Source organism: Microchirus variegatus, assembly GCF_963457635.1.
Source record: "Microchirus variegatus genome assembly, chromosome: 9".
NCBI classification, from domain to species: domain Eukaryota; kingdom Metazoa; phylum Chordata; class Actinopteri; order Pleuronectiformes; family Soleidae; genus Microchirus; species Microchirus variegatus.
In genome coordinates this window covers 395,461-406,226 of record NC_139810.1, presented here as the reverse complement: position 1 = coordinate 406,226, position 10,766 = coordinate 395,461, and the positions used below count along the sequence as shown (strand labels likewise).

Sequence of the window (10,766 nt, the reverse complement as noted above, 5' to 3'; positions counted from 1 at the left end):
AATTAATAATATTGACTGATCTAAAACTTTCAGATTATGGTGTTTACATTAGCTGCAAGTAGAATATTATGAATATATGGCTGCAACTAACGATTATTTTCACATTATTGATTAATCTGTAATTATGGAAGTAGCAACTGCTTTGTTTTTGTCCACAAACCAAAACGATTCAGTTCAAATGATTTATTTGTTGTATGGAGTAATATTCACATTTAAGAAGCTGAAAAATCACATAAACTTGTAGAGAAAATCTAATATGATGTAATAGTGCAGCACACGGGTAATGGGCATCATATTCATGATATTTATGATATGAAAAAGTACATTCTGTTGTCCAGTAAAACAACACAGTAAAGTCAGTAAATCAGCAGGAGACAAACATCATCGAGGGTTAGTTTAGTGGAAACAAACATTTTTCCTGTTACTTTGGTAAATGGTACGTTAGTAGATTTCAACATTGAAGCGTTACTCAATCGGCATCGAGCTATGGTCTCGATCTGTTCAAATTTATCGAGCATTTTGATTACATTATATTTAAATGAGCTATTTGTTAATGCACTTAGTACAGATATCTTTATTTTGTCAGAGAACCTCAAAGCAGCATAAACCGGTGCGTTAAAGCTGGACTAGGTGACCTACTTACAGAGTTATTGATCAGTATTGGTCAGCCTAATCTCATTCTCATGACGTCACTGCTTAGGATAGCTGCCCCCTTGTGGCAAAAAAAAGTGATTACATCGTTGCATTGTTGTACTAATTCTTGCTTAAGGTTAAAATCAAATGAACCACGATGGTATCGTTCAGTACTTCAGGAGGAGAATCCCCAGCGTTTATCCTCTGGGCACCAGCTTCAGTTTAATGGGGACCTTGGGTGTCGTAAACCCGTCGACTCCAAGCTCCATCGGAATCTAGAAAAACGAGAAAGTGTCACAAACGAGTTCAAATCTGATCGTCCTAAGTTCTAATCCACTTTAATCCAATCGTCTCGTGGACTCACCCGAGTCTCCCTGCAGGTCTCAAAGCTAAAGTCCCGAACGATCTGAACGACAGCGAGCTTCATCATCAGCATCGCAAATCGCAGGCCGATACAGTTCCTCGGGCCAGATCCAAAGGGGAGGAAGGCGTAAGGATCAATGTTGTCTTTGTTCTCTCTGCTAAACCTAAACAAAAGAGATAAACAGATTTTAAATTTGCGAGTATTTTGTGGGAGAATCTGGGGATGAACTGATTTTTGTCTTCCAAATGATCCTGTAATATGACGTGTTGACAGGTCTGCCTCCATGTTTGTTTACATTCTGAAGTCACGTTAGGCTTAAGCTTTACACGACAATGATCTGAACACAAACCTCTAAAGTGGTCGTTGCGTCCCCACTTTTTATTCCGCGTTTAGACGTTAGCGTCTTTGGGTGTAAATCTGCACGCACACGGTGACGCTAAAGTGTGTGAAATGTGATGTAGTATGCATGCCAGGTGGCTAGGTGGCGCTGTGGAGCACTGCCATACAACAACAGCAGGAGCGTTGAAACTTCCTTCTTCTTCTCTCTAGTAGCACGAAGTAGCTGACCCGGACAATTTCAAAGTGCGTATAAAGAGAACGCGTCGAGATCGCGACAGCGGGAGGTCAGGGTTTAGGCGATTAGCATATAGCGCGCGCTAATTAGCATATACCGCAGGACTTTTGTTCCCCCCAAAAAAATGGAGGAGGGCGCTGGACGCTGTACGCGGAGCATGTCCGAAACCAAGTGCCTGATCAGTATCTGGTCGGAGGACGAGATCCAGAAGAAGCTGGAGTCATCCAGGAACAAAATGGCCGACGTGAAAATGCAACAGCGGATGCGGGAGGCCGGCTTCGATCGTACAAGTCGAGCAAGTAAAGAGGAAAGTTGTAAGCGCCGCGGGTGTCCTGCCAGATTTCCAGGCGGTGTGTCTAAAGATGTCGAAAAGCGGAATGTAAAGTGGGCCTAAGACATCCCCAGTAAAATCTGCCATTAGTTAGTTTTGTACCTTTCAGGCTTGAAGACCTCAGGCTCGGGCCACAAGGCGGGGTCACGGTGGAGAGCGTAGATTGGGACCATGATAGTGGTTCCCTTAGGTATGGTCACGCCGCTCACTTCAACAGACGTCTTTGTCATTCTCTCCAAGCGAGTAGCAACAGGGTAAAGCCTCATGGACTCATTTACCACCATGTCCAGGTACTCCAGCTGCATCAGGCTTTCGTAGGTTGGCTGCGCCTGCATTAAGGACGATTGTTAGAGCAGTTATTCTTTGACAGCACAGCAATGGTTGCGGATACATTAAAATTAAAACTCCAGTAACCTTATTTGGGAAGGTTTTGTCAATCTCCTCTTGCAAGGTCTTCTGGGAGTCAGGGTTGGTTGCCAGGCAGTAGGACAAAAAGCTGAGTGTGCTGCTGGTGGTTTCAAAACCAGCAAAGATGAATATCATGGCCTGAGCAAGGATTTCATCATCAGTCAGCCCTGCGACACAAACACAGGGTGTCATTTAGAGGTAGGAACTGTGGTGTGGAAATACTCAACATGTCTCGGCTTGGGACAGAATGGCTACTCTGACGTCTGATTTTTTATTTGACCTCCAACAGCCAGTTCACATCTGTCATTCATCATCCTTTCATCCATCTATCTGAAGAGTTATGGGTAGAGCTAGAGCTAGTCCCTCCTGACAGGCAAGGGACACCCTGGACACCCTGGACATCCTGGACACCCTGGACACCCTAGACATCCTGGGCATCCTGGACACCCTGGACATCCTGGACATCCTGGACATCCTGGACACCCTGGACATCCTGGAGACCCTGGACATCCTGGACACCCTAGACATCCTGGACACCCTGGGCACCCTGGACATCCTGGGCATCCTGGACACCCTGGACATCCTGGACAGTTGGCCAGTCCATCGCAGGGCCAACATACAAAGACTAACAATGACTCTCACACTCACACCCGTGGACAGTCGACTGTGCCCACTGCCCACTCAACCTAATCTCCAATCTACATGTTTTTCCAGAGTTCCTGGAGAGAACCCAGGTTCATTTGAAACATACACACTTATGGGCCCTCGGTCAAACTGGGATCTGAACCGATGACCTTCTTTCTTTGCACCACCATAATAACTTCTGTTTATACCAGAGATATTTAAGAGATGACATTTCAGGCTGGAGTCGTACTTTCCACATCTGCGTCCCCTAAAGTCGAGTAGGACATAATTTCATCATCTGCCATTCTGTGAGCTTTATTTTGAGTAGCACAACTGTTTCCCGTCCAGTTGGAGCTCATGTTGTGGGCAAAAGAGACAGCAAAAAGGATCATGGACACCTGCTTAAGGGGATATGGGAGGTTCCACTGGTAGCCAGACAAGTAGAGTTTAGCACAAGGAATACAAAAGAGCGTGAAATCGTCAAAATTGAGAGAAATTGTTGCTTCTGAAATGGATTACATCTCCAGAGCTCTGAGGAGAAGTTACCTTTTTCCTTAGCATAGCCTAACCACAGGGAGCATGCTTTGAACCAACCATAACCAACAAATCCCACTTCAAATATCCACAACTATGTTTTCTTGCACTACCTTTTCGGGAAATTTCGTCGCTCGTGTGGTCTTCTGCAGTTTGAGAGTCCACCATCAACTGCATGAAGTCCACTCGATTCTGTCCAAGAACAAAAAGGAGATTATTGTTTAAGAGACACTATATGAACAAAAATACTACAAAAACAACCCATTTACCTCGTGGTCGTCCTTTTTCCGATCTGATTTGATAATTTTCAGAAAGCTGTAGAAGAATTTAAGTGTCTCAGCTGGGAAAAACGACACATCCATCTTCTCAAGAAGTGGGGTCAAGAATGGAAACAGAACTGAAATGTAAAATAAGTGACAACATGGAGTAAACGCAGACATCGAGATGACAAAATAGACATTGTGGTTGCAAGAGTTACCAATACTTGAGCCGTGTTTCTACCAACAGTTTGTTGCAGTGCGTATGTATTTTTTGTGTGTTCATTTTAGGAATAGCAAAACACACTCTGCTACACTTCCCTTGGTGTACCAGAGTGAAACAGTACAGCACAGTCAAGCTCAACCCACGACAGTCAGCTAATTGTCACTCCCTTTTGAACTGTGTAAATATGTTGTCGTACCCGTATGACGTGATGTTAATCGACCATCGGCACAGCCCACACCCCGCCTACCAAATAATGGTACTGTCCTCAGCCCAAACGCAAGCCTGACCCAGGGCTTTACCAATCACACCTTACCATACTCTACCATACCGAACCGTAGTCTTTTCTAAGAGGAGACCGAAATTTGTGTCGCTTTGAAAACCTTACACTTCCAGCACCAAAGTCCATAGAGAAAATCAGCGATTTAATATCACAGAACACAGGAGTTGTTGAACCACTGCTGCTTCCTTCAGTAAGGGCCAATTCCAATTCCTATCTCAACCCTTAATCTTAACTGGCCTCAAAACCAAGTGTTGAGGGTTATTTTGTCACTTAGAAATGGGACACCCCTTGAATGCAGATACATCTTCAGACTGTAGGGGGCAGAATAACGCAGAAGCTGCGTCCAGTCTGTCAACTCCAAAAAAGAAGAAGAAGAAGAAGACATTAACGTCAGGATTATTTATTCTGATCCGTTTGTCAGTCAAGTTATTAGGTTGTCAGTTAGTTATAAGATGATACTCATACAAATATTCAGCTGACAGTTACCACACACCACGACTTATTGAAAAGTAAACCACACCGGCCGACTATTGACAAAAGATGGTCAAATAAAAATAAATGTTAGGCAACAATGACGTCAGTAATCCATAATATGGGCCTAAACTAAGATCATTTTTATATCTCTATTAACAAAGAAAATACTTCATTTGTATCGTACTCGTTTCACTGCTTTCGACGCCATCTTTGTTATGTGAAAACACGCAATGCATTCTGGGTAGCCCTTGCTCCCAAGGGCGGTTTCGGAAAATCTCAATATTGAGCGCGATACAGCCCTTAAACTTGGCCTCAACTTAATTTTTCTGAGAATCAGGACAGAACTTGGACTAGAGGGAGAACATTTTTGAGATTGAGGGTTAAGAAGGAATTGGAATTCACCCCAAGTTAAAATATCTTACTTTTTGAGTTTGGGGTTTGAAATACTTTGTTCTGATTAACTTGAGTAACACAAACCTAGCAAACGTGGCAGTAGTAGATCAGCAGCTCCTGAGTCCACACAAACTAAAAACTGGGATTTTCTCTGACTGGATGTTGGAGTTTGTGTCAGTAACTCAAACAACCGCATGTAAAAATACCTGAATGGTCCATTTAAAGTTCCACTTACTGATAAGCAATAACACAGGATTAAAAAACTGGAATTTGACCATTTTCTTAATGTTTGTCACAAAAGGATCAGTCGGATGATCGATGGAATTGATATCCACGCTGAAAGCAGTGCTGGTCACAACATCCATACTATAAGGTCCAAATACTCTGCAAAAAAAAGGCAAACAAGGAACTCAAACTGGTAATTATTGACTAAGATGAGGAAAAATATTAGTAGAAAGAGCTCGACTCACTCTTTCACCTCTACGACGTTGTCTTTGTCCACCGTCTTGTGAAGACTCCTCATCATGTTATCCGAGTGCTTCAACATGATTCCGTACATCTGAATCACGACAACAGGACACAGTTTAACAGGTTGCGACTCGTGACCACGACAAGAGTAAAAGACCAATCACAGAAGGGTTTTTCACCTCTTTCAGTCGACCACTGGTGAATGACGGAGAGAGCACACTGCGAATCCTCTTCCACTTCTCGTCCTCTGTGACCGACACAGCGTCACGTAAAGGTCCATTCAGGCCAAAGTCCTGCACACACACACAGGACCATGAGGACCAGGACCATGAGGACCAGGACCATGAAGACCAGGATCAGGTCATTTCATGGACTTCTCTGGTCACAAGACTCCAACCTCTGCACTGTTTTCTTATTTCTTACCCGTCTGTTGGTGAAGACAGAATAACACTCCTTCACCAGGATGGTTTTGATCATACTGGTGTCCATCACAGCCAGGAGAGGCATTCGACCGTCGTACAGCCTGGAAGTGCATCACAGTGTTCAACTCATCTAAATGTCTTTGTCTTTGGGGACTTGGGTTGGCTGAATATGGTTGGTTAGGTGGGTTTATTTGGTTGGATGGGTTAGTTTGTTGGTTGATTGCTAGGTTAGTTGAGTTAGTTAGGGTGGTGGACTGAGATATTATGGGTGATTTCAATGAATCAGTGGGTTTGGGTAGATTCACTAATGTTGGGTTTATTGACTGGATATTTGGTTACTTGGTTGGTTGGGTGTTGGTTGGTTAATTGGATGGGTGGTTGGCTTGTTTGATGGTTTATTGGCCAGTTAGTTGGGTTGTGTTGTTTGGCTGGTTGGTGGAGTGTTGATTGGTTGGTTGGATGGTTTATTGACAGGTTAGTTAGTTGCTTGGTTGGTTAATTGGGCTGTGTCAGGCTGGTTGGTGGAGTAGTGATTGGTCAATTACCTGGTTGGTTAGATATGTTGAGTAAGTTGGTTGCATGGTTCATTCGTTAGTTGGCTGGTCGGTTAAGTGTTGATTGGTTGATTTGTTTGTTGGATTTATTGGCAGGTGAGTTAGTTAGTTAGTTGGTTGGTTGGTTAGTCTGTTGGTTAGTTGGGCTGTGTTAGGCTGGTTGGTGAAGTGTTAATTGATAGGCTGGTTGAATGGTTGGATGGATGATTTGTTTGATGGTTGGATGATTTACTGGTTGATGATTGGTTGGTTGGATGGGTGGTTGGTTTGTTTGTTTGTTTGATGGTTTATTGGCCAATTAGTTGGGTTGTGTTGTTTGGCTGGTTGGTGGAGTGTTGATTGGTTGATTACCTGGCTGGTTAGATATGTTGAGTAGGTTTAGTATGTTTGATGATTCATTAGTTAGTTAGTTGTGTTGTTTGGCTGGTTGGTGAAGTGTTGATTGGTTGGTTGGATGGTTTATTGGCAGGTAAATTAGTTAGTTGGTTGGTTAATTGGGCTGTGTCAGGCTGGTTGGTGAAGTGTTGATTGGTCAAATACCTGGTTGGTTAGATGTGTTGAGTAAGTTGGTTGCATGGTTCATTTGTTTGTTGGGTGGTTCATTAGATGGTTGGTTGGTTGGTTGGGTGGTTTATTTGGCTGGTCGGTGAAGTGTTGATTGGTTGGTTTGTTTGTTGGATTTATTGGCAGGTTAGTTAGTTGGTTGGTTGGTTAATTGGGCTGTGTCAGGCTGGTTGGTGAAGTGTTGACGGGTTGGTTGGATGTTTGTTGGTTGGATGGTTTATTGGCAGGTTAATTAGTTAGTTGGTTGGTTGGTTAACTGGGCTGTGTCAGGCTGGTTGGTGGAGTGTTGATTGATAGGCTGGTTGAATGGTTGGCTGGATGATTTGTTTGATGGTTGGATGATTTACTGGTTGATGATTGGTCTGATATATTCTTTATGGACTAGTACCCTAACACTTACCCCCACATCCTGCCATACTTATGAAAGTTCTCCATATCATAGTAATGGACGCCCTGAGAAAATGAAGTGACACAAGTGTCAGTGAATGGTGAAAGACGTCATCATCATTCACTGATCGTGGCGAATGTGTCTCACCTTGGTGTAGCCCAGAAAAGTCCCGATGAAGGGCAGAGGTTTGGGTCCTTGGATGCCCAGATTCTTGAAAAGGCCATAGGGAGCATATCCATATCTGGAGATTAAAAGCAGGATTAGAAAGCGACTGTATTTAAAACACACACACTCACCCAAAAAAAGCAAAGAAATAACCCCAACTGTCCCTTTAAGCTCACACACACATGGGTGTGTACACAAAAGACACAAAATCACCGTTGGACTTCGTGTGGGAGTGAAACATGATCTCACTCTTGTTCACCTGCTGCACCCTCTCAACAATCACCTCTGCCATACCAGTGTTATTAAAGAACCACTCTATCATTGTCATGCATCTATACTAAATAAAATCATATATTTATTACTGGTGTTTAGGGAAATAGATTTGTAATTTTAACATTTTCAGAAATGTTTTATTTATTATAATAATAGAAAATATAAAAGCCAAAATTCTGTGAGAAAACTTTGATTCGTGTGATTGTCAGAATTTAGAATTCTAAGACTTAAGTCGCAAATTGAGATTAAAGTCAGAATTGTTAGGTTTTTATCCTCAAAAATTTAAGTCAGAATTCCTGATTTGCTTTTACAATTCTGCCTTTTTATTCTCACAATTGTGACGTAAAACTCATTCAACTTAACTCAGATTAAATTCCTCTTCCATAAAAGTGAAAAACAATAATAACAATAATAACAATAATAATAATAATCATTATTATTGATGATGCACCTTCATTTTATGGTAGAAAAAACCCAATAAATTAACTATTTTCAATACAATTGCAGCAAAGTCATATTTAATAAAAATAATCCCATGAACACACCAAGAGAACCAAAACATGCTCATATTTTTTTAAATATAAATTATTATTTACATTTTTTAAACTAACATCAGTCCTCATCAAACATTAATGAACATGAATCAAAAACAGTGATTTGAACCCGTGTGTTAATGTGAGTATTTTAGTTCACAAAACACTTTATTATAATGTTTTAACAATATGATTAAAAAATAACGTAATCTTAGTTTGTATTATATTATAATGTATAAATTAAAAGAGTTAAAGACAGATTTAGAGTCAAACGTCATTGATTAGACTGAAAACTCCTCAGAAGTGAAACTCGACACCATCAACGTCACTTCTTCTCCTTTTTATTTGATTTTTATTTTACGTCATTAACTTATTTTCTGCTCCTGTTTTTGACGTAAACTTCAAGACAAACTTACGCTAAGATGAGCGCAAAGACGATGACGATTAAAGTCCACGTCTCGATGGAAAAGTCCGGGAGAAACCACATCGTCTACAGCTGCTGTCCACTGCTGTCAATCACGTCCGCTGACCGAGCTGCAGGGGTAAAGGGAAAGGGGGCGGGGCCAGAGGAGTTATACGTCATCACGTTTTAATGAGCGGAAGTGTTAAAGGGACATTAACAATGAAACTAAGAACTTCTTATTTTCATATATTTCATTTGTTTTGTTTCTTTCACCACAAATTATTTAAAGTTTTTGCATTTTAGTTTTTTTTTTTGCTAAAAATGTTTGAAATGTCTGGTGTACAGTTTAACTTTTTAAAATAGATTTTTCTTCTTATTCCTGCCATAAAGGTTTAATGTTTTTTTATTTATTTATTTTAAATTTCTGGTGAACAATTTGCAAAATTTAGATCTGCTTCCCAATATCTGATGTAGTGTTTAAAATGTTATATTTTCTTAAATTTCTGCCATAAAACTTTCAAAATTTTAAATGTTTCTTGAATTCCTGCCATAAAAGTTTTTAAAATGTTCTTAAATTTCTGCCATAAAAGTTTTAATTTTTTTTAAATGTTCTTGAATTTCTGCCATAAAAGTTTTAAAATAGAATTTCTAATCTGCAGTTTAAAAAAAAACAAAAAACCCCAAAAAACCATGAAATGATTCTTTTTACGATTTCAAATGTTCTATTTTAAACCGACTATGAAGTTTTGATATTTTTTTTATTACAATATCCGATAAAATGCTGTGAAATCTTTGTGATGTTTTATTTGACACTTTGTGATGTGAACTTTTATAACGGCGTACGTATTTTCAAAAGTGTCTGATGTAAAAAATGATTTCTGTGTGAAAGTTGTTTTTTATTGTAATCCAGAAAGTGTGTGTTGTGTTCACTGTGAAAGAATGTGTCACAGGTCAGTGAAGTTAACTTTAGTCTCATTTCAGTCCTGATAAACCTGATAAAGCTTCACCTTCACAACCACTGATCTTTGTCACTCTGCTCTTATGTGTGTTATGTCATCTGTGTCTGGAAAAATAAAAGCTCTGGTTTACTCACAAAATAAAAGCCCTGGTTTACTCACAAAGTAAAGGTTTAGTCACAAAGTAAAAGCCCTGGTTTAGTCAAAAAGTAAGTGCCCTGGTTTATTCACTGGTGAACAGAGAAACCTTCTCATTTGTCTGTAAAGTTAAAGCAGACACAGAATAAAGGCTCTAAACGTCAGCAGCTGATTGATTTGACGTTTATGATCCCACGCCTGTGAAATTCCCTCGTTACAACATCCGCGGATCAGAGGGCGACGTTTATGTAATTCCATTTATGGAGATTCTACGTGAGTCATCAACTTCTTCATGTGTTCAAATATTAAAAGACACGAGTATTTGCATGTCAACAAACACGAGACACAATCAAGTAAAAACGTAATCTGCAAACAGATGATTTTATTAAATGATTGGAGTCAGTGAGAGAAGACAGAAGGAGTTAAACCAACAAACTGACCTGGATACGACTGCCAAATAGTGAACTATTCTATAAATCCACCAACAGGCTGACTGCCAAATAGTGAACTATTCTATAAATCCACCATCAATCAGACGGCCAAATAGTGAACTATTCTATAAATCCACCAACAGGCTGACTGCCAAATAGTGAACTATTCTATAAAACCACCAACAGGCTGACTGCCAAATAGTGAACTATTCTATAAATCCACCAACAGGCTGACTGCCAAATAGTAAACTTTTCTATAAATCCACCAACAGGCTGACTGCCAAATAGTGAACTATTAAATCATGAAAAGAGTTTAAAAAAGAAAGAAAAGCAAATCAAAGGTCTATGTACTATGTCTCATAATTTGTTTTCA

The 10,766-nt window shown here is 40.3% G+C and overlaps 1 protein-coding gene across 1 annotated transcript; it reads right to left on the bottom strand.

Annotated features, from left to right (window-relative positions):
• Positions 1-195: 195 nt before the first annotated feature.
• LOC310932057 (cytochrome P450 3A27-like) lies at positions 196-8,977 on the bottom strand. Its single transcript, XM_083895326.1, has 13 exons — positions 8,882-8,977; positions 7,642-7,735; positions 7,507-7,559; positions 5,990-6,089; positions 5,746-5,859; positions 5,569-5,657; positions 5,334-5,482; positions 3,738-3,865; positions 3,582-3,660; positions 2,317-2,477; positions 2,005-2,231; positions 998-1,160; positions 196-908 (listed from the first exon to the last, which is right to left on the bottom strand). Exons 1-13 carry the CDS (start codon positions 8,950-8,952, stop codon positions 831-833), a joined length of 1,506 nt encoding a protein of 501 aa, XP_083751452.1. The 5' UTR covers positions 8,953-8,977; the 3' UTR covers positions 196-830.
• Between the last annotated feature and the right edge of the window lie 1,789 nt (positions 8,978-10,766).

Excerpts from the sequence above, each read along its gene's own strand:
- LOC310932057 (XM_083895326.1), bottom strand. The coding sequence starts at position 8,952 with ATGTGGTTTCTCCCGGACTTTTCCATCGAGACGTGGACTTTAATCGTC. Across the intron at positions 6,090-7,506 it reads AAGTATGGCAGGATGTGGGG|GCTGTACGACGGTCGAATGC; the intron begins GTAAGTGTTAGG and ends ATGCACTTCCAG. Across the intron at positions 5,860-5,989 it reads CTGTCTTCACCAACAGACGG|GACTTTGGCCTGAATGGACC; the intron begins GTAAGAAATAAG and ends GTGTGTGTGCAG.